Below are 24,400 nucleotides of genomic sequence, written 5' to 3' on the forward strand. Positions count from 1 at the left end.
CATTTGTGGGTGAATCCTAGAGCATATTGTGAGAATGTATATATGCATGCAATACTTAACTTATTCATAATTAAAGCAGAAGGTTTTTTAAAATCGGGCTGGATGTTGTATTCTTTTAAAGTATTTTAAACACCTTTATCTTTTTAACTATATTTTATTTTTATGCAATCTGTTTTAATGTTGTAATAATTTAATTCTGTTTTAATGTAACATATTTCTATGTTTTTAATTGTACAGTATTTAAACTTGTAAGCCACTCTGAGTCCCAGTTTCAGGGGAAAGGGCAGGATATAAACAACAACAACAACAACAACAACAACAACAACAACGTTAGACATAATTGGTTATGCCAGTGTTTCCAAAAACTATCCTTGTCAGTAAAATTGTCATTAAGTTAGAAGGACTTATACGGTTCTACTTGTAAATAGGATGTAGGAGTGGCAGGCATCCAGGAATGTCAGGTGCATTTGCAAGTACATAAATCCTTTTATTACCATTACAATTTTACTAAAAGGATTAAAACTGGGGAAACACTGGTTGACCATTAAAACAATAGCACTGGATGATATTTTTCATTTGCCTGAAAACCTCTGTGTGAATAGACAGAAGTTAGTTGATTCATACAGGGAAATTCAGCTTTCATGTTTCTAAGCTTTTTGAAGGAAATCATCACTTGAGTTCTGCATTATATATGTTTGCCTGAATCCAATCCATGGTCTCAACTAGAGTAGACCTACTGAATCAATTGCTGTATGGTGAGTCAACATACAGATCTCATTGATTTAATGGGTCTGTTTTGGCTGGAGATATCAATAGCATTCAGGCTTTGAATCTGAAATTCCCTCTGCTCCACATCTTCTGCCTCATTTAAGAAACATTTTGCTCAATTAGTTCTAGTTAGGGGCAGACTGATTTCTTTATGTCTCTGCTTTTATTTTTCCCTCTCAGGCAACAAAGGTGCTGTTGGGGTGTCCTTCATGTTTAATGGAACCTCTTTTGGCTTTGTGAACAGCCATTTGACTTCAGGAAGTGAAAAGAAACAGAGGTAAATTTATAATATCTTTCTGAAAGCTACTGGAAAGAAAGCTGTTGTTGCTGATGCAGACATTCCTGTCATCACAAATAGTTAAATGAAATGTGGGGTGGAATCCTATTTGAATAGTAAAAGGGACATGTAGAAGCAGGGAACTGACTTTTATACACACAAACACACATGTTACATCCCTGTAGTTAAATCCTTCAGCCATTATTTAAGATTATAAGGGAAGAGAAGCCTCTGGATTTCAGTGAATTTTGGGCAGAATTAAATTCCAGATGGCAAAGATTTTCATTAGCTTAGCATTCTTATCAGGGTTTCTCAACAATCAAAATACATAGTTTCCAGTCGTTTTTTCATATTTTCAAATATTTTCATACCATTTTTTAATATTTTCAAATATTCTTTCCTGTTTTCCACAAAGAAAATGCTGTTTTCTGCACAAAAACAACCATGTCTGAATTTTGCACAGAATAAATCCTGAGTTGCAAATACTGTGGTGTTCAAAGACTTTCTCACAACAGAATGAAAACTGCTGTGAAATTACTAGTTGAAATTACTAGTTGCTATCTTCAAGAAGAATCTTAGGAGTTTATCAAACGGGAGGAATTTCTCTTAAATTCAAATGAAAAGAAAGTGGGGCCATAACACATTCACATGAATTCGCTAGTTTAGCTAATTTACATGAATGCGAATTATGTTCGAACTGGCTTCCCATCGCCCAAAAATAGCATGCCCTTGCCCGAATTTGCATGTGATAGTCTATCACGCAATAACATGAACCCCCATGATTGTGTTCGAACTGACTTCCCGAAATTGTGTGTGGTTGTCTATCACGCAATAACGTGAAACCCCATGATTGCTTTTGGATTGCCATTGGATTATACTTCCAATTTCCCTTGTCTGATAAACTCCCATGTGAAGAATTACAGGATTGCAGCTTAAGGGCTCATCCAGACAGACCAAATGTGCTGATCTAGCGGTGAGTTTCTCTGAAGTATGTAGTACTTCCTCCCCAAAGATCTAAATGACATTCTGCTAATTGTATATTTTTTCAACTCAGTCCCCCCACTTTTTTATTTCTGTTAAAAAAACTTGGCATTTAAAAACTAATATCTTCCAGGTGCATTTCAAATATTGCAGTTCATAAAGGCAGTGAACATTTGGGTTCATTTATAGTAAATATTCTGGCCTGTGCTTAGCACTGTGTGGTGTTGCATTGCTTTGCATTGTGTTGCTTTGCTTTTTCCTCTTCTTTTCTTTTAAACCTCTCTAGATTAGTCCTAGTGAATATAGTTGAAATATTGAAATGGAAAGGAGGGAGCAAATGTCACTTAATGCTATTCTGAAGAGGGTTAAAGAAAGGAAATTAAAAAGAGGCATGGGGAAGACTCTGGCAGTTACTGAATAATACTGCTGTACACCTATGAACCAAGAATAGCATATGTTTACTGTGGTATGACTAGTGCATACAAAAAAGATTTATTTATTTATATATGGTATTTATACCCTATGGTATTTATATATTATACAATAACTGGAAAATTTAGCAAGTCACCAAAAGGACAATCCGAAGTAATTTTAAATGTCCATAATAAATAAATGGCTGCTCTGATGCTATTTCTTAGTTTAGAGACTTATGGTACTGTGTGTAGGGTATATGCCCTTTCCCCTTTTGAAGAATATGCCAGCCCACGTGACCACTGATTAACCAAAATGACTCCTACCTTTTAGTGAAGTGCAAGACATTTATTTATTTTTTTAAAAGAAGATGAGCCCTTGGATTCCAAGGGGAACTCCATGGTCATCGTGTGAGTAGGAATGGGCAACTTGACATGGTCCTGTAAACCAAAGGATTACTGCACTATTTGGAAAAAGAATTTCAGCTTTCATCTTAGTGCTAATGTTGTGGAGAATTTAGAAAAATAAAACAGCGACTTTTAAGAAGATGAAAAATATGTCTGGAAAAACCACTGAAAATAGAAGGGAAATTCAGGAGGAGTGAGGGGATATGACACCCCTACACCAATATCCCAGCCCAAATCACCAGTAGACACCCACACATGAACTGAAATGACCTGCTTTTACGAACCACACTGCTGCAATTAAAAAACAGTCAGGAGGCAGCATTTGGAAGGAAAAATGAGAAGAGATTATATTAAATGTCACAGAACAATGCAGCACAAATTGTTCAAAATGACCCTGTCTAGATGAGTTCCCAGCTGGTGTCCATCAGTACATTTGTGATAGTAAAGTTCATAAATTGCACGCTACATGAAGAAGTACTTTTTAAAAAATTCTCTCTCAAATCAACTGGCAGTTAATTTGACCAGATGTCCCTGAATTTTAGTATGATAAGAGCGAGAAGAATATGTCCCTATTCATTTTCTCCACATCATTTCTAATTTTATAATAAACCTCCATAATATCTCCTGGTCACCTTTTTTTTTCTGAACCAAAAGTTCACATTCTTCAGTGTTTCCTCATATAGAAGATGATCCAAATCCCTGGGCATATTTCTTGATTTTTTCTGCCCCATTTCCAGCCCTGCAGTACCCTTTTTTGAGATGGGGCATCCAAATGTCCATTATGGAGGGGTATCCGAAATGTTGTCACACTGTCATATTTTCATAAGAATTTTATGAAACGGTTTCTCGGTTCTCTACTTTCTTTCTGTATGGGGAATCGGGGATGGAGAAAAACTCTGGAGTTTATCACATGGGGGCAAATTGCAAAATCCTGTGCAGAAATAGGATTTAAAAAACAAAACAAAACAAAAAACCCCACAAAAGTGGGTTGTTTTTCACACACGAAGGGGTTAATGTGACATTAACCCAAACAGAAAATAGGCAAAATCCGCCCCTTTTTACTTTCTGGATTTTCCAAAAATAAAAAGAGTGGGTTTTGTCTCGTTTCCATTCAGGTTAATGTTGCATTAATTCTGATTAACACTAATGTTGTCTGAAAAACAACTCACTTTTGCGGGGGGGGGGGGGGGAGTCTACTTTCTGTTCAGATCAACCCCAAATGTGATCTAAAAAACTACCCGTTTTTGAAGGTTTTTTTCAGTTTAAATCCAGTTTCTGCATGGGATTCGCCTGTGTGATAAACTCTTTAGAGAGGAAAAGTACAGGAGGAGAAGAAAATCTGGTGCCTTTCTTCCTCCATGTTTTCTTTTGCTAAAGTTAGACCAGAATTTTCCCTCTCCAAATCTCAGCAAAACACATGAAAGGTAGGTCCTAAAATACTGAATTTGGGCATCCCTGACTGCAGCAGGCTTGCACATGCCCAAAGCATCCACATCTATGTACTTTTTGACCCAAATATCTTGTGGCCAGGAAAAGATAAACAGGCCATCTGAAGTTCTGGGCTCATGCTTCTGCCTCAAGAATGATGGGAGTGAAGATCTCTCTCCTTTTGGTGACACTTCAGAAGTGTCCTTAGAGCCCCCGTTTCTGCCTCTTATTTTTCTATTTAGTGGTAGGGAGAGCAGGCAGGAAGGCAGGCAAAAGGAAAAGATAAAGAGCTTGCAGATTAAGGGAAGAAAGGTTCTGCCAAGCTTGAATATACTCATTATAACAGAACATTTGCATCTCAAGTGCCTCGAATTCATATGCTTGTGACATCCCCTAAAGGGCAGATATGAATAATAATAATAATAATAATAATAATAATAATAATAATACAATTTTTATTTATATTTTCCCGCCTCTCCCTGCGGATCGAGGTGGGATCACAGCATAAAAACATGCAGATTACAATATAATCAATAAAATTGCATATCACAAGATGGAGGATATGAGCTTTTTACAAGCAAAGAGTGCTCACATCTTCACAAACACGGTTAATATTTTAGAAATTTAGAGATTTACTGGTGTTCTTTGACTCTGCTAGTAATGGACACAGATTCTTAGGAAGTACCTTAAACTGTTTAGTTCAGCATGAAATACATTTGAGGCTTAGAGACTGTTAACTACAGTACATCCAGCTACCTTGGGCCCGTTCACACTGCACAATTACATCACAATAATGCCATGTTTCCATCCTGTGGAATCCTGGAACTGATAGTTTAGTAAAGGAACCAGTGTGGTGTAATGGTATGAGCATCGGACTAAGACACTGGATGACCAGGGTTCAAATCCCAGCTGGCTGTGACCTTGCACTGGGTGTGCAAAGAAGTGCCGATGATTCATCTTGGCTCTGTTGAATTAAGGTTCTGAAGTTGCAGTCTGCCAGTGATGTAAACAGCACTCTCTGATTCTGGCCAGTACTTTAAAACATATTTTCATATTTTATTTTCCTAGGGAGAGAAAGTTACTGCACAAGAGCTGCCATATAGCCACACCACCCGCAACCATAAACACACAAACACACAATGTAGCTAGATAATTCAGACATTTGGAACTGTAATTATAAAATCCCTTCATAGAAAAGGAAAGAAGAATAGCAGATAATTGGTTTGTGTGTTTGGCGGTGTTGTGCTTGTGGTTCATAAGGGAACAGTCTTATAAGAGAATGATCGCAGAGGGCTTTTAACTGTTTGTTCTTGCTTGTCTTGTTGCTTATAGTTGCTTGTTAGATTCATAGCTCTTTTTGTTCTGGGTACTTCAGAAATAGAAACTATATAAACATGCCTATATAAAGCAAAAGAATCAAGAGCTGTGTTTAAGCACATTATTTTTCTTTCTTTCCCTGCCCCAATTTCAGTTTCCTGCAGCATTTTCTAATTCCCATGGCAACACATACTGCAGGGTCTCCCTTCTGTCCCCCAGCATTCTCATTTTAGTGGTGCAGGCAAGGTGGCTTGTTCAAGGTGGTGATTCTGGAATATATGTGCTGGGAAACTGGAGAAAAACCAATTTTCTTAATTTTCTTTTTGTGATGGAGTAGCTTGGAGAACAGATAAACATTTGTATGTACTTTGATATGATAACACTGTGTCTAAAAACCTTAAAGATATCAGATCCCATCTGATCTTGGAAGCTATGCAGGGTCAGCCCTGTTTTGTACTTGGATGAGGCTGTAGGCTATATTTCAGGGGAAGGAACTGAAAATTCGGGCCTGAACAGACAGGCCAAAATAAAGCTACTTTGGGTCACTTTGGAAGCGTGCTGTTTAAATGATGCATGCATCCTAAGGGGCTGGAAGCCGCGCCAAAGCCATGCTCTAATCCTAAAGACTGGAGCGCAGCTTTGGTGCAGCTTCTGGCATCTTAAAATGGATGTGTCATTTAAACAGCATACCTCCAAAGTGACGCAAAGCAGCTTTATTTTTGCCCGTCTGTTCAGGCCCTTCCATACCTCAGAAAGTCCTATGACATTCATGGAGTAGCCATAAGTAGCCAGGTGACTTGGAGGCATGTAGTCACATGGTAACACTACAGGAGACTGCAGTCAAGAAATCAGAGAAGTAGACAAGATCCTAAAGGATAAAGCACTAACGTTGGAGTCATGAGCATTAAACAACTGAGCACTAAAGTTAGAATCATCCAAGCCACTGTATTCCCTATCACCATGTATAGATATGAGAGCTAGACAATGAAGAAAGCAGAGAGAAAGAAAATAAACTGATTTGAGATGTTGTGCTGGAGAAGAGCGTTGAGGATACCATGGATGGCCAAAAAGACAAACAAATAGCTCCTAGAAGAAATCAAGCTTGAACTCTCCCTGGAAGCCAAGGTGATGAAACTGAGACTGTCATACTTTGGACATCATAAGAAGGCATGAGCCGTTAAGGAAAACAATAGTGTTGGGAAAGGTAGAATGCAGTAGAAAGAAAGACTGTGTGCCAGATGGCTGAACTCAATAAAAGAGATCACGGGCCTGAATCTGCAGAACCTAAGCAGAGCAGTGGAGGATAGGGGTCTTGGAGATGTCTCATCCAGAGAGTCACCATGAGTCAAAGTCGACTTGAGGGCAGTTAACAGCAACAAAATATAGCCCAAATAAATTTCAGTGCAAATGAATGAATGAGTGTAATTCTTAGTACATAGTTCTAGGTTTTCCAGGTCAGGACTGTTCCAGGTCCTGAGAATTCAGGGCCAAAATTTAAGACCTAGAGATGATGGCCCTTTGTAATGTCACAGGAGACTGACCCTTGTGATGTTACAAGAGTGATTTTAAGAGGGGCAGCCCCTGGTGATGTCAGTAAGCAGATACAGTTAAGTGTCAGATGCAGCTGCGTGGAGTCTAACAAATAAGGACCATATAAATATTCACATACTTTTCAAGTGAACACTCTCACCTCGAGTTTCCTCCCCCTCGCCCTAAGAACCAAAGAAGATGGTTTAGACCCTAAGACTCAGGGCCATGCCTTGAGATCTGACAAGCGTAATTAATACACAATGATGGACACTAAGGCCTGTTACAGACTGCCAAAATAAAGCTGCTTCGGGTCTCTTTGGAGGTATGCTATTTAAATTATGCATGGGTCCTAAGCGTCCGGAGGTCGTGCCAAAGCCACACTCCATTCCTAAGCACTGGAGGGCAGCTTCTGGATTCTTAGGGTGCATGCATCATTTAAACAGCATACCTCCAAAGAGACCCGAAGCAGCTTTATTTTGGCAGTCTGTAACAGGCCAAAGAGACTGATACATTTATTGTCATACAATGCATTCACTCAAAGAAAAATCCAGAATCAGGCTTTCTGTTCCCAGTGTTTGACTGGGCAGAAATGATAATTTTTCAGTGGTTTGAAAGCAGTATTATAGAACTGTCATCTTGCAAGGGAACATATATCTTCATCTGTTCTACTATAGTGTTTGGCCAAAATTATATTGCACCTTTTATGTCAAGGTAAACCTGAAGGAAACAAAAGAAAAGAGTAGTGTTGCAATACATTACTGTTTTGTTGTGATAATGATATCAGATATCATATGCAAGCACACATCTGTGCTTGGAGCAGTTTTGAGTATTAAAAAAAATGAAAAGTGTGAATATCCACTTTTAGGGACAGTGAGGAATGTATGGTCCTCCAAGTGTTGTTGGTATACAGTTTCCATTAGCACAGCCATGATAGTGGATGATGAGAGTTCTAGTACAGCAACCTCTGTAAGGCTATCCCTGGATTAGAGGTATCTTTTTTAAAATATTGTAAAAGTAGCACAATCTTCTTTTCTATCCCTGTTATTGTAATAACATATTTTAACTTTTCAGTCCTTGGCTTTCTCTTTAAATCCAATTACTCAAATACTAAGGTAAGTTAATGTAAGTAACCTCTATAAAGGAAAGCTGCAAGTTCTCTCTTCCATGTAACAATATATCCTGTAAATTCAAAGTCTTGCATAGGCTAATAATGGGGTGTGTGTGTGTGTGTGTGTGTGTGTGTGTATCACAATGAAGGAAGTTTTGAATCATAGACCAATGTTTGACAATAATATGTCAAACACAGTTAAAGGAAGGAGACCAAATGTTTTTATCATGGCATTGTTTGTGGAATTCCATATGTGACAGCAGAACTATGTATCAGCATTGAGATTGATTATTTTATTATTATTATTATCAAGCTCTATATATTCTTACAAGTGTATATTGTTGATATGGTTTGTATATAGCCTTATGCGTTAAGATCATAATGCATAAGGCTATATACAAACCATATCAACAATATACACTTGTAAGTTGTATTGTATATATTCTGTTGTTATCTATCCCTTGTGTTTCTCACCATATTATTTACTGTCCTATTAAAACTTTTTAATTATCTGTTTGGAATTTCCGCTGCTCTGGTTTTCTGTTAGTGTTTTGCTGAGAATAATAAATAAAAGCATGGGAACAATATAATAAAATTAAGTATTGAAGGGGAAACTTCAATTGAGGTTCAAGAATGGAAGCATCATGAATTGAATACAACACTTTATTTACTGACACAGTGGCAATCCAGATGTCAGCATTAAATGTGAGCAACTTGACACTGTAGCAAACTTTATACATGTTTTAGAACATCTACCTGGCAGAAGCATAAACCACATACAAAAATCATACAAGAGTATTGGAAATATACATTAGCCAATCATAAAACAGCAGTCATTTAGCTATAATGGAAAATTACAAAGCAAGCACCATGTTAAAACTATTCATGTTAAAACTTTTTCATTCCTTTCAGGTTGTTATTGTAATAATTAGAAAGCTGGTTGATGATAGGGTCAAAGTACTCTGCTTTATCTGCTTCTCTTTTAGATTCCTATGAGCTTAAATAATAGCACCATCTAAATATTTCATTGAATCAGAATCCTTTTCTTTTAGCATAACTCTGCTATCCTTTAGCCTTAACATCAGCCTCTGGTCTTCCCCTTCAGTATGCAATAAAACAGTCTATTAAGCATATTTCTCTTTTTGTTTATTAGGCGAAACCAGAATTATACAAGTATTCTGCGTTTTCTGTCACTCGGCGACAAGAAGTTGAATCCATTTAACATCACTCACCGCTTTACTCATCTCTTCTGGCTAGGAGACCTGAATTACCGCTTAGAGTTACCCCCAATGGTAGAAACCCCCTTTGCTTCTCTATGAAACTATAGTACTTAGCATTTGATGTGTTTAGAATACTTTGCATACATAGTTTTTACAAATACTTCTGTAAGTTAGGCCTGTATTATTATTTCCACCAATGAAAAATGATGAGTTGAAGCTGAGAGGATGCCTGGCATTTATGAAATTGATGGATGAAAAGAAACTTGAACTAGGACCTGTCAACCTCTTCATTTATATAGGCATACATAATTTCAGTAGTGAACTCACTGCTGAAGCACTTTCACCTCATTTGCATACATGCATAACGTTTTTTGGATTCAACTCCCAACAAACCTAGGTATTTTATTTTTTAGCTGAAGCATAACCTATACATCACTAATTGGCTGGCTCATATGTCAATCACAAAGTCACTTCTTCCCCTTTTCAGAGTAGGCTGTTAAGGAAAAAGTAAACACAACAACAACAAAAGCATTTAAAAAGTAAAGCTCTGAACTATATGTTGGGAAAGTTACTTGACTGGGATACATTTCCTAAAATCCCAAAGCAGTGGTCTTGTTTGGGAGATTTTGGGAGACATAGTCCAAACAAGTAATTTTCCTAATTTTAAGCAAGCATGATTGAAAATGCAAACATATCCTTGAAGTATGGTGAACAGAAAACCAAGAAGAGGCACGTTCTATAATATGAGAGTCCATCCTTACTCCTGTCTCCAAATATATCTCTATGGTACCTTTGTATTATTGTACACCAGGACTGTTTACAGACAATGTAGTTATTTTGATATCACAATGGCTCATTCACTCATGTTTTACAGGGGGTCCACATGATGTTTGCATCCCATGGTAATATGTGTTTTCGAAGTACTGCTTTCATTCAACCCCCCCTCCCTCACCACCTAACTCTTTATTGAGGACAAAAATGTAGCACAATCTCTACAGGTATAGATGTCCTTTTGACTACCTTTCCATCCTTTTTAAAAGAGAGGTGTTGTTTTGATATGGCAGCCAGTGACCTATCAAACAGGTGTTCAGCATATGTTCACTATAGCAAGCATGTTGCATTTGATTTCTGGCCACGTCATGAATTCCATAGAGTTTTCTTAGGCAAGAAATGCTCAGAGGTGGTTTGTCATTGCCTTCTTCTGAGATATCTTCCTTCCAAGTACTAACCTTGCCTGATTCTTCTTAGCTTCCAAGATCAGATAATAGGTGGTGAATTCAGGATAACCTTTGCATTCTGCCACTTGTGTGTGTGTGTGTTTTCTTAAATGTGTTTTTGGTAGCACTGGAATGTTCTCCTGCTATAATTTTTTAAAAAATAATGTAAAATGGAAATGTATTAAATAATACAAGATATGTCAAGGGAAAGTATTTTGTCCTAGAAGCCAAGAGGACTAAACTGAGACTGTTATGTTTTGGACATAGCATGAGAAGACATAACTCACTAGAAAAGACAATAATGCTTGGCAAGACAGAAGGCAGCAGAAAAAGATGAGTACAATATCACATTACAGATGGATAGACTCACTCAAGGAAACAGTCCACAAGACCTGAGCAGGGCTGTTGATGATGGGGGACTTGGAAGTCTCTCATTCATAGGATTGTCATGCATTGAAGTTGACTTGACAGAAGTGAATACACAGAGAGAGAGAGAGAGAGAGAGAGACAATAACATAACCTGTCATTCTAAAAAGCTAGAAGTGTCCTTGCAACTAAAGGTGGGAACTATGTTGTTCAGAATCTTTCATCATCATCATCATCATCATCATCATCAATTTAGGTAGCACCACCAGTGTACATGGGGCTTCATAAATTAAACAAAAACAAAATATGCCTTGCCAAAAGCCTTACACACACACAAACACAGAGAGGAAGAAAAGAATAATGTAAATATAAAACTATACAATACAACTGTAAAACAAATGGTCCAGATAGAATACAAAAAAATACAGTATAAAATAAACAAACTGAAAAATACATATAATCCAAATATACATGATAAAACAGTATTAAAACAATACTAAACTAAAACTGCAAAAGCGTTGGAAAACATTTTGCTTTAATTATGCAGCAGTAGGCTTCACATTGGATCAGAGCACTTCTTCTCTGGTGGGACAGAGTTTTCAAAACCCTTTTCCTATGTGCCACTTCCTTAATCTAAATCAGCATGTCCCATGTTGCTATGAGTGCCCACAAAATAAAAAATACAGGGGGAAATAACCCTCCCTAAAAAAAGAGGAAAAAAACCTCCACCCAGCAACAAAATCCAGCAGCATTTGAAAGTCTGTATAATCTAAATCAGAAAACATTGACAGAGAAAGGTATTGTGCCAAATCAGCACTGCAGCTCAAGCCAAGGGAGAAAGTGTCAAAATATGCAATGACATATCAGTTGATGCTGGACTCTATAATGGATTTTGTGGCCTCAGATGCCAGACTGCTGTCTACTAGCAATTTATTAAAGAAAATAAGACAAGAAGGGATACATCTACCATAACAACATTTTCTCTCTTATCAGGAAGCAGAGAACATCATCCAGAAGATCAAACAGCAACAGTACACAGAACTGCTGAATTCTGACCAACTCCTCATGGAAAAGAAAGATCAAAAGGTGTTTCTGCAGTTTGGTAAGATTATACAGTCTGCTGCTAAGCCCACAAATAGACACTGCTTTTCCTTGGCTCTTCTTTTCTCTGACCATTGGGAAAAAAAAACTCTTATAAAGAGTTAGTCAATGAGAGACAAAAATTTCATTATTGTTCTTGTTTCAGAAACTGTCAATGAGCTGTTGTATCTTTGGCAGTTCCTCATATATATCCACATGTGTATTAATACATGTACACACACTGCAATATAATCCGTAAAGAAAATGACCCAATCAGTTTGGAAAGATATCACGCAGTAGTAGCAGCCATTAGTGCCATAAATACATAGTTGCTGTGTTGTGTTGTGTATCTTCAAGCCATTTCCGACTTATGGAGAACCTATCATGGGGTTTTATTGGCACGATTTCTTCAGAGTAGGTTTGCAATTGCCCTCCCCTGAGGCTGAGAAAGTGTGACTTGCCCAAGGTCACCCAGTGGGTCTCATAGCCAAGTGGAAATTGAACCCTGGTCTGCAGAGTAACAGTCCAACATTCAAACCACTATGTCACACTGGCACAGGATAATTTTCATTGGGCTACATAAAATGGATGTAATACAAACTGTGAAACCAATTTCAACCTGAGGGTTGAATTTAATTTTAAATACATTTTCTTGGAAGGGGTCTTCCAGAATTGGCCAGGGCAAAAAGCAAAGGGGAGGATCAAACATGCCAGCAGTAAAAACCTCTAGTAATTAAGTTCTAAGAGAGGCATTTCAGCCTTTTAGAATGACCCAAAAGGGGAACTGCCAAATGATATCATGGGGAGAGGAGTAGGAACACCTAAGGAACCTCAGGGGACTTGACTAGGAATTTTAGAGGGCCTAATTTGGTTCCAACGCCAGTGGTTTCCCAGCCCTATTATGATGTATGCACTAATCAGTCCTTTAATCTATTTTAGAGGAGGAAGAAATAACATTTGCCCCAACCTATCGTTTTGAAAGGAACACCCGGGAGAACTACGTCTACACTAAGCAGAAAGCAACAGGGGTACGCCATATATTCTAGCATATTGTAATGTTTCAGGTGGTATCTGATGTCAAAACTGTTACTCTCTTTAGAGACAGTAGAGTGAAGGAAAGATAACTGAGAGCAGCAAGCTCATGGTTGTTTTGGCAAAAGAGGTTTTCTTCTGACAGAGTGATGTGTCCTTGATATTGATTCTTCTTTTGTTTGCAGTTGAAATACAACTTGCCATCCTGGTGTGATCGAGTGCTCTGGAAATCATATCCCCTGGTGCATGTTGTGTGTCAGTCTTATGGTGGGTAGATAACAGATTGAAAATAGCAGCAAAGCTGGTTTAAACGGAAATGAATCAGAGCAGAATCTGTGGAATTGCCTTTCACTGCCAAGTTCTTGACGACAGATACATCCTATCCTTTCTGGCTTGGAATGTGTGTTCCCTAAACTACAATATATAGTGAAAAATGGAGAGGAAGGATAGGCCAAGATTAGCTATGAGGAGAATGCACTTTGTCAGTGTAAGAATGTCTTCTTCAGCCCTATTACTAAGCAAGAAGAGCTAGTCTATCAAGGCCAGTACCTGTGCGGTAGACTATTCTCTGTCAAAAAATAACTGCAACATGAGCCTGCTGATGTTCTATAATAAACAATTCCAAAATTCTCAGTGACTAGTTAGGGAAGTGGATCCCAGCCAAAGTCTCTTGGGAAGTGCCTCATTAGCTAGATAGTTAGGATGCTTATAGGCATCTTTCAACAAGAACTCTTAGAACAACAACAACAACAAAGTAAAATCACAGTTAGTAAATCCGAAAAGTTACAACATTAATAACATTACAGAACTATATAATGCTATGAAACTACAATTTCAGTATACACTTAAAAGATCTGGATTATTGCCAGTTGCTGAAATGAAGATAAAAAGCAAAAATCTTTAAGGAGTGAATTCCAGTTGTGGAGTTCCACAATAAGGGTGGCCTCATCTACCCTATGTCAGAAAGTGAAACAGTCTAGGACCCCCAGAACTATTTGTATACCTTGGCAGGTTCATGTGACAACAATTTGTCCTTCAAACCATCCGACCGCAAGCTGTTTCAGGATATGCTGCATGGCTTGTGTAATGGTCATATGGGTTATTAAGTCCATCTAGTATACAATTCTTCTTAATGCTAAGTCTTTTTTAAAAATATGGATCATTGAGCAAAGTCCAGACAATGATAGTATTCTGCCTTCCTTTGGGAGGTCAAGAACAAAGGTCTTTAGGACTTGCCTTTCTTCTTAGGATGCACTACTGATATCATGACAAGCGACCACAGTCCTGTCTTTGCCACATTTGAAGTTGCGGTTACCTCACAGTTTGTTTCAAAGAATGGTGAGTAAATGCAAAGCAAAGTTTTTTTCTTTGTTCTTTATAAAGAAAAATGTGCTGTATCAGAATGTAGCCTTTCTTTTAAGAGTCTTCTGAAAAGTATTGACTTTTAACCTGCACGGGTGTTGTCTTTTTCTTCAGATGATAAATACACAGACTCTTCAGGACAGATTGAATTCCTACACTGCAGTGCTACTCTCAAGACAAAATCACAGACAAAATTCTACATTGAGTTCCACTCCAGCTGCTTAGAAAGTACAGTTTCTCCTGTCTTTTTGATGATAAAGAAGTTTATCATAATTCTTCATTTATTTGGAAGACTGAGTCTCTCTCTCTCTCTCTCTCTCTCTCTCTCTCTCTCTCTTCATGTGGACAAGTCCTTTACTTATTTTGGTTTGGTTTGGTTTCTTGTCTCCTAATTGCAGAAGTCTGGTTTTTGCACTGGCAAAAAAAATGACCTGGAGAGCTGGTATAAAGATTATCTGATCATACCAGGAGCTGACACAAAATGTGTATGGATCTCTCCAAACTAAAATCAGAAAGAACAGAAACAAAATCTAGACCTTTCTCATCGTTTTTATCAGTTTGGATTCATCCTTAATTTTTAATATATTTCAAAATTCAAAATGCCCCTTAAGCCTTTTTGTGATGGGTGTGGACAACTTCATCACTTCATACCCTCCAGCATTTCACAGATGTAAACCAGGACATATGTGGCCATGCAGCATCAGAATGTGGCCAAGATGGCATACGTTATTAATGAAGAAGAACACACAAGCTAGGAGAGACTGCAGAACTTTGCTTTTGCCTAAACCTGCTGGGAAGGGAAAGATTCCCTGCCTCTCCTCTCTGCATTCTCCTGTTGAGTTAATTGAGTATAAACTAGTTTTACACTTTGAACTCAAGTAATGTAATTAACAGGGTTTATCTCTGACAAACTGGGGCAGTTATAGGGAATGCCATTTTGGGGGGTCTGGGAGTTTTTAAGTCCAAGAGCAGCCTTTTAAAAACCAGTCAGTAAGCCAAAAGCCACTTCTGCTTTTAAAAATACCCCCCTCCAAAAAAACCTCAATCCAGACCAGGGTGAAAGACACACACAGAGAGACACATATACACAATCTTCTGATATCAGGATTCTGAGTTAAAAAGAACCTCCAAAATTTCAAACCTCCAAAATTACAAAAATCATTGAGGGGCCCTTTGGGACCTGACAAAACAGCCTTGGGAAGGTCACATAGAGCCCACAGACTGTACTTTATTCACCCTGGTCATAGTGCCATTCAGACAAAACAATGCAAAAAGAGTCATAGAAACAGACTGTCCCTGTATTATACAAAATGCCCATTTAACTGGAAATTAAATTTGAACTTTGCAGCTTGGCTGCACTGTGAATTGCACTCAGTAAAAGCAATTCAGGGAAGATCAAAAATCAATGTGTGTGAGAGAGCTCAAACAACTGCACAGTGATGATTCTGTAAAGAGAACTGTACATTACTTAAAATGCTATTTATGAATTCCAGCATCTGTGGTGGCTGTGTACTGAACAAGTTCATGTCCAAAGTGCGTTGATTATGTTGTGCCCTCTTGGGGGTCAGACTTGAAAAGGAAATAGCATACCTGTACTTTACTCTTCCTGTTATTCACATGTCATTGAGCTCTATTAACCCAGCTCTGCACACACACATGAAAAGGAAATATTTTGGCTGCACAGAGATTTGCATACATTTCTATGGTAACCATGTGTTAGGAAGCTTAAATTAGAATTTTAAAATACTGCTATCTTGAGTAGCGTAGGAAGAGCTGTCATGTTCTCTTTATCCTCTTGTCCACACATGCACTGAGCCTCCTTATGTCTTTCTTAACAGGAATGAAGTAATAAAAAAGACAATAGAGTAAGGTCATTTGTAAATATACTATGTATATACTATGTACATTATTTTGGAGAGATCCTGATACCTGCAGGTGTTTTCCATTCTATTGTCTAGAAAGAGGAATAATGAACAGTTTCCCTTCGCTGGCAGGTTTTTATTTTTGCAAATGTGGGTGCTTGTTGTACATTTCTCAGCTGGTAAACTACTTTCTCTTCTAACACTTTTGCAGGCTTTGTAAAGAGCAAGGAGGGAGAAAATGAGGAAGGAAATGAGGGAGAATTAGTGGTAAAGTTTGTTGAAGCCCTTCCTAAGGTAACCGAACATCTTTTTTCTATTTATTTTAACAAGGTCGTTACATCTGTCACTTTACAGTACAGGAAACATATACTGGTTTATTCAAAAGCTGATTTAGGGTATATCTGAAAGATCACATAAAATGCATACTGAATCATAATTGTTGCTTGTACAATCTTTCCCCAACTCTCTAATAAGTGCTGTAACCAGTCCCCAAGGGACAGATTACAGACAAGAAAATTATCTTGCAGCACATCTTTGCCACTGTTAGTTTCACTTCCTTGATGTTCAAGAAGGAAGTGAACTTGGCAAAATTCCTCTTTTACATTCTGATGAGGCTGGTTACAGCAGAAGTGGGCAATTTTTAGGACTTGAGGAGGTTGTAGTGACTGGTCTATAAAGAATTTTTGGGGTGAGACATGGCACACACAACATTGCCCCTCTGCATCCAGGAGGGGATGATGATGATGATGAGAATATCAAAAAATGGGGAGAGAAAAAAGAAGGGAAAGAATTATAGAAGAGAAGGGAAGGGGAAATACATAGGATATGAATATTGGGTAGGCATCTATATTAATATAAGATGACTATGTTTCTAAAAATAGATTTTATTGAAGTTGACATCTTTAAAATATTAATGCATGTGTATCTAAAGCAGTAGGGTCATTGAAATTCTCTGAAGATGCCAGCCACAGATGCTGGCAAAACGTCAGGAAAAAAACTCTTCTAGAACATGGCCATATAGCCCGGAAAACCCACAAAAACTATGGATGCCAGCCATGAAAGCCTTCGACTTCACAGTGATAGAAATGTTTTAAAAGGTATATCAAGGATTACCTCAACACAATTTCTTAAAGAAAATTGGGTCTGGGGCAGAAACACTGGAATCATGTATGTCTTTAGGAAAGACATCACTGGTCATCACTAGTCATTCTTGGTGTCACTGGTGTGATCATTTCTCAGTTCAAAGGCTGAGATGGTGGTGTAGGGATGGATCTAGCTGCATATTGTAAATGCTTGTAAAAATTGTAATCTAACTTCTTCAAAAAACAGAGATTCCCATGGCAGGACTGCTGCTGAGAAAGAAAACACCTAGATGATCTGCAGTAAAAAAAATTCAGCTTCACTAATGGTGTAAGATTACAGATAATCAGAAACTTAAGATCAGGCTAGATGAGACACCGTACACTACTCACAAATGTGTGAATGGTTTTCTGAAGTAATTTTGAGGCATATGTGGCTCACCTGGTGCCCTGGTGTGTAATTTTCATCTTCCCTTCCTCAGTGAAATCCAGACTAGTTTCTCTATGCTTGAAATTTCCCAACGGGGAAAATGTATTTTCTCCCCAATGCAAGTGACATGCATGGATGAAGTCCAGAAGTGGGCTGCAAAGAATTCAAAGCTGGTTGATGCTGGATCATGGTCTCAGTTTAGATCAGAGCTTCCCCACTTGCAGTTTACTTTCAGAAGCCAATCACACAATTAATACTTTATAATAATCTTGTCTATTTTTGTTTTGCCCTCAAATGACCTAGTTGGAATATGTTTTTAATTCTAGGTAGGTCATAGAAAGCTTTGTCGGGGCCCTGCTCCAAATCCTAGCATTAAATTAACATATGGGTGGTTAAATAGCAGAGATGGAAGAACATGTTGATATTCAATTCCAGCTGGTGTCCTTAAAAGGGTTTCCAACCAAGTGCTGCCAAAAGGAATGTAGTAATCCCAATTAGTTGTACAAAGTATGTGACATTCCATGCTCCTACTTAATAATATGACAAAGGACAAGAATTAATTATTGTCTTGCCTCTACTTAACAAGCTGTTATGTTGGCATCTAGTGAGGGACTCCCAAGACAGATATCTGGGTAATTTGAAAGTTCTTTGACTGTTGTTGGCTTGTGGAATATGAGCTTAAGGGCTTTATCATGCCAGCCTACTCTCCAGCCACAGTCATGCTACTTTGATAACAGTTTGGCCTTATTTCTTATCACACTTTCCCCTACAATAGCACTTTGGTGATCCATGTTCACATGACCTGTTTTCCACACTGCCAAATACCACATTTTGGGAGGAAGGGTGGGAATGAGCAATCATGGCTGTCAGCTGCCTCCTGAAGCCAGTTGCTGTGTGGATTGCACAGGATTCAGGAAGACACCTGTGGAAAACAGATCACTACTCTCCCCCACCCTCTGCAAGTTTTCATGCTGCTGTGTGTATATCTACAAAGGAGCCCTGTGTGATCATGGTTGCCAGCCACCTCCTGAAACCAGCTGCTGTGTGAATGTGCACACAGAAGCCAGCTTTGGGAAGGTGTTAACTAGTGTGATCACTGCGAGAGGTAGAAGTCGCATCTTGACTTAAAAATGCCATGCCACCACTTTAGCTGCAGACTTCTAATCCATGAAGCTGTTATGGATGTTTATCACTGCAAATATCTGCATGTGGGATGGAATGTATGATAAAGCTGTTAAAGAGGTAGAGGAGGGGGGAAATGGAGAAAGCTGTCTTTCTATCAATCACAGTTATTCTTGCTGATGAGTCATCTGGCTTTTAATCAATTAATCAGTCAGTTGTGCCTATTACAAGACCCTACTACAGTCAGATGTGCCTATTACAAGACATTTACGTTTAGAAAGCTCTCGCTTAGAAGACCACCTGAGGATTAGGATAGTGCCTACTTCTAGCTAAGAGTATGGTCTGTAAGCTAGAAGTTTGCTGTTAATGGGAGGGAGCATCCAGTAGATTCTTATCAGAAGGCATCATCCAGGCAGGCCAATGGTTAGAATTTGAAAGAGAAGATGTGGCCAGTGTCAGACTGATGATAGGGAATCAGGTCAGATGGTCAGATGGATGTGGGCAAGGTCTAACCAGTGCCTGTTGAGCACCTTCTCTCCCTGGTGAGACTCTAGAGCAGGTGAGTACAACTGCTGGAAGTTAGGAGGCCACCTTGGTCCCTGGTGGCTTTCCAGGGGCAGCCTACCCTGCTGCTCCATCATACCCAAAAACAAACATTTTATAGAATCCACCAAAATTCAGCAGTCTTTCCTGTCAGACCTGGGATGCAAGTTCACCATGTTTTGTTTTGTTTTTCAAAAGAAAGTGAGCAGATGTTCAATTACCAGATTACTTCCTATAAGTTAAAAAAAAAGGCCTCGCCTAGGCGTAAAACAACCCAGAGAGGCAAAATTTGACAAAATGACCCCATGTCCCCTAGGAAACATTGGCAGCATTTTTTTTAATCCAGCTGTTAGCCAAAAAAATTAGGAGCTTGTTGCCCTGATGCAATTAAAGCTAGATGTTTCACACAGAAGGGAAGAGAATCAAAAGTTTTATTAGCTGCAGCAAATAGGTGTCAGCAGTCTTGGGACACAAAGACTGACACAAAGAAAAGAAACAAGCATTCATGCATATATAATCTTCAATAAAATAACCACAAAGCATCCTATCTCTTCATAGGTACTGTGTCACTAATGAGCAGGTCATATTTCTAGAGCATCTGTACTAAACAGGTCATGTACTACTATACCATTATTGTCTTGCATTGACTAGCAACTCAAAAACTGAGGAGGGTACATGTTTCATCAGAGAGATGTGTTTTAGAGCTTGTGATGTCAATAAGGCACCCAGAGTACAGGCACTCTGCACAACCCTGGAAAGTGAAGTCAAAGGCTTTCATGGCCGGCATCCATAGTTTTTTGTGGGTTTTTAGGGCTATGTGGCCATGTTCTAGAAGAGTTTCTTCCTGACGTTTCGCCAGCATTTGTGGCTGGCATCTTCAGAGAATGCTTGCCTGGAAGAAAATCTTCTAGAACATGGCCACATAGCCTGAAAAACCCACAAAAAACCCTGGAAAGCCTCCAAACTGTGCCAAACACCAGCCAGTTCAGGCACCTCTTTATTTATCCTTGTGACTCCTTTACATCCCTGATGAGATGAACAAAAAATATTTTGTTTAGTGTAGTTTCTTTCACACATTCATGTACTGTATATTCATATTTTAATATTTTAGATGGAAATAGCTCTCCTCTGCCATCTCCTCAGGCAGAGGCTCCAAGCACCCTTTTTGCCTTTATCTTCCCCTCCAGGAGGGGAAAAACATTTCACATACACTATTTTGTATTTTACCACAATGTTGTAAGACAGCAGTATCTGCTTCTTGTAGATAATGGACTAAGGCCAAGAGAAAGAGGGACTTGCCTAAGACCACTTTATCTTTGCCATGGACCTAGTGACTCCAAGGCAAAAGTAAGATTTAGATTTATGTCAGGAACTTCTAGAGTTGTAGTCACTGTAATTCTTTGTGGAATTCAGTGAGCAAAACATTGTAACATTTGAATTCACAAACAGCTGGGGTGGGGGGGGAACAGCCCTTAGACTAATATCCTGGACGCTATTTTTTGGAAGTAAATATATTAAATGTAGTGAAACTCACTCCTGTAAGTGCATGCGGAACAGCAAATTTATTACACAATTGAAAAAGAAAAATTAGTTTTAATTGGGATAGATTTTATTCGTACATTTCTATCACTAGTTTTACTAAGCTCTTTAAGCTTTTTCTTGCAGCTTACACCAATTATTTCAGATCCAGAGTACTTACTAGACCAACACATTCTGATCAGCATCAAGTCATCTGATAGTGATGAATCTTATGGTAAGTCTTTACCCTGAAGCATATACATGTCTCATGCTCTACATTTTTTTTTTCATATTGTTTAGAGTGTGTGGGAGAATGACAGCAGAAAAGTACAGATTCCTGGACGCTGCAGTGGCTTTTGCCCTATTAGTATATGTAAACAGAAGCATATGTAAATAAAATCATACCTTTGCATATTCCCGAGGCTATGATTCTTAGATGAAGGAGCATCTTCCCCATCAGTTTATCCATCCCACATTCTCCCCAAAGACCAATGCTTAATAGAAATATGTGGTACAGAAATTAGTGTTTCTTGGTAGTAACAGTATTACTCAGGCTTCTAAATCATGACCGGGTAAGGTAAATTGCACTATGCATAGTTAGATAATATAATACTGTTATCTGCATGCCCTATAATGAAAGCAAGACCACAGTGTTGGTGGCACCTCATTGCGTCTGCCAGGTGATATACAGATCAGGGCTCTTTTGTCTTTAATAGCTGTGTTAAAGAGGGAATTTCAGCAGGCATTGCTGATGTGACCTGTGACCCCTGCTGAAATTCCATATTCTATACAACCATTAAAGGTACAGGAGCCCTATTCTGTATTTTACCTGACAGCCCTAAACCTAAGTGAATATTTAATTATTGCAATTCAGGAATAGGCAACATTTGGTCCTTCAGATGTTATTGCACTTCCACAATCCCATGCCATTGGCTATAATGGCTAAGGCTGATGGGAGTTGTAGTCCAGCAACATCTGGAGGACCACACATTCCTCGCCCCTCCCCCCATGTAAATGCTTTCTCACCAGATACAACACATTTGATAGGCATAAAAGGATGTGGGCTGCTGTGGTCCTTCAGATGTTTTTGGCTTACACCTCCCACCAGCCTCAGTCAGCATAGCAAATGATGAGAGATTGTGGGGGGTGCAGCACAAAAATGTCTGGTAGGGTACACTTTCCCACCCTTGCACTAGAATATGCTGTTTCTCCTGCCATGACAGTAAAAATAATCTCTGTGTTCTTTGTGTTCACTGTGTGGTTTATATATCATTCCTCTCTCCCATGGCTGGGATTCAGGGTAGCTTCTAACATATTTAAATCAGATCTCAGCATTAAGCTGACATTGGGAGTAATGATTCCACTTACCTTTTTTGGAATTCTGTAGAGCACAATCTAGTACATGGCTACTGAAAAAGTAAGTTTTAATTCATTGAGTGAAATTTACTGCTGGGGAAGCAGCAGGAGCAAGAACCTGCCATAGCTAGTATTCTGAGCTGCTGTCCAGCATTTTCTGGTGACTGACACAATTCCCACCAAGGTATACAGCCTTACCATGAAGTCCTTATGCCTGTTTATTGGACAAAAGCCATTGTATATTCAGCTTACTGTCCTTTAAGCACACATAGAAACGAAGACCCCTCCTTGTTTAATCTGAGTTGCTACTTTATTCATTCGTTTGCTTTCTATTCCACCTTTTTCCCAAAATGGGACTCAACATGGTTATTTCCATTTTGTCAAAATCAGATCCTTTCTCCTTCTCTAGGTGAAGGCTGCATTGCCCTTCAGAGTGGAGCCACTGAATCCCAAGTGCCCATCCAAACTGTACTCACACACCATGGGGAAAATACAGGTGTCTTCTACGGGGAATTTAAACTACAAACATCCCAAGGGAAACAGAGAGAAAAATTATATGGTAAGGCACTGACTCTACTGAAATAGTTGGAGAAGCTTAAATTCATCAAGACAAAGGCCAATGACAGTGATGATAATGAATTACAAATGTCATGAATTTCGCTATGTTTGGTTATACACACACACACACACATATGAAGGCAGGGGAAATCTGTCTACACAGGCCCACAGAAAGGGTAGAGTGGAAGTGTTTTCAGATAATCTCCTGCAAGGAAAATGTAATTTATGTAGGTAGGAGCCTGAGTCACTGTGAAATCCTAAAGAAAAATCCTGGTAACAGAGTGTATAAGAGTATAGTATATGGCTTCTAAAGTCAGAAAGATCATCCTCCCCCTCATAGGAGAGAGGCACAAAAACATCCAGTGATAGGTTTCCATTTCCTTTTCCTGCTTCTAAAAGATGAACAGAGAAAGGGGGCCCTCTGCCTGGTTGTCAGTAATATAGACTTCAGAGTTTTTTATTTTACTTTTCTATTTCAGTTTTAAAACTGGGAAGAACAGGGTGACCAGATGTCCTAACCACAAAGAAGGACAAGGTACCTTAAAATGTAGGAGGACATGATCAAATAAAAGCTAAAAAAACCACTAATATAAATGTTAATTCATGTTTCATAGTCATGCTCAAAATGGAGGACATTTTGGAATTCCTCCTGCACAGAAGGCTGAAATGTAGGGCATATCCTGGAAAGGGAGGGTATCTGGTCACCCCGGGAAAGAAAGTCTCCCACACCCTAACAGTCAGATCTGTAAAAAAAGTAAAATAGGAAAAGGAAAGTCCTGTGAATAAAAAGTGGTGCTAGAATTCCTCTTTACTCACATGACAATTGCAGGATAATTGCAATATCGCACAATATTGTGTGATAATCTTCACGTTATTGTGTGATATTGACAGGAGCATCTAGTTATGCTCCCGTCTTTTTTGCCCATATGATAAAGTCCGAAGACAACCAAAATCAATAGCTTTGATGCTGAGAACAGACATTAGCTTTTAAGAGATTTATAACCTGAAAATTATAAACCCATAACCTTACACACTCTTAATTCTTCTGTATCTGTTTTCTTCAGATTTTGTAAAGATTGAACGGGATGAGACTGCTGGACAAAAAACAGCAAAGAGCTGTGTAGACTATTGCAGAGAGTGGGAGCAGACAAATAGGTAGGTTTCAGGAGGCAGCTAATTGCTTGTGTGCAAAAGTGATTGAGGTGATGGCTGAACGTGCCCTCAGGCAGATCTGGATTTGCAAACAGTAGTGTGCTTGTTGTTGTTGTGTGCCTCCAAGTCATTTTTGGCTTCTGGCGACCCTAAGGGTAACGCAAAACAAACAAGTTGATCTGGGAGCATTGCTTACATACAGCCCTTCCTGACAAACTAAAGAAAAATAATCCAAATGTGTTAAGAACTTTCTCTGAGTAAGGTAATGGAAAGTAC

General features: G+C 38.7%; 1 protein-coding gene across 1 annotated transcript in view; it reads left to right on the plus strand.

Annotated features, from left to right (window-relative positions):
* Positions 1–24,400, plus strand: part of LOC149318355 (phosphatidylinositol 3,4,5-trisphosphate 5-phosphatase 1-like) — a 77,148-nt gene that overhangs the window by 44,886 nt on the left and 7,862 nt on the right. The window contains exons 14-24 of the mRNA XM_089508321.1: positions 949–1,045; positions 9,381–9,519; positions 12,024–12,132; positions 13,050–13,138; positions 13,328–13,409; positions 14,391–14,480; positions 14,619–14,732; positions 16,578–16,660; positions 21,206–21,293; positions 22,824–22,973; positions 24,037–24,127. Coding sequence (XP_089364447.1) covers positions 949–1,045; positions 9,381–9,519; positions 12,024–12,132; positions 13,050–13,138; positions 13,328–13,409; positions 14,391–14,480; positions 14,619–14,732; positions 16,578–16,660; positions 21,206–21,293; positions 22,824–22,973; positions 24,037–24,127 — 1,132 coding nt within the window. The remainder of the gene's footprint in view (positions 1–948; positions 1,046–9,380; positions 9,520–12,023; positions 12,133–13,049; positions 13,139–13,327; positions 13,410–14,390; positions 14,481–14,618; positions 14,733–16,577; positions 16,661–21,205; positions 21,294–22,823; positions 22,974–24,036; positions 24,128–24,400) is intronic.

The sequence above is a fragment of the Sceloporus occidentalis genome, unplaced genomic scaffold, assembly GCF_023333645.1.
Source record: "Sceloporus occidentalis isolate IW3139 unplaced genomic scaffold, rSceOcc1.0.p SCAF_2, whole genome shotgun sequence".
Taxonomy (NCBI): Eukaryota; Metazoa; Chordata; class Lepidosauria; order Squamata; family Phrynosomatidae; genus Sceloporus; species Sceloporus occidentalis.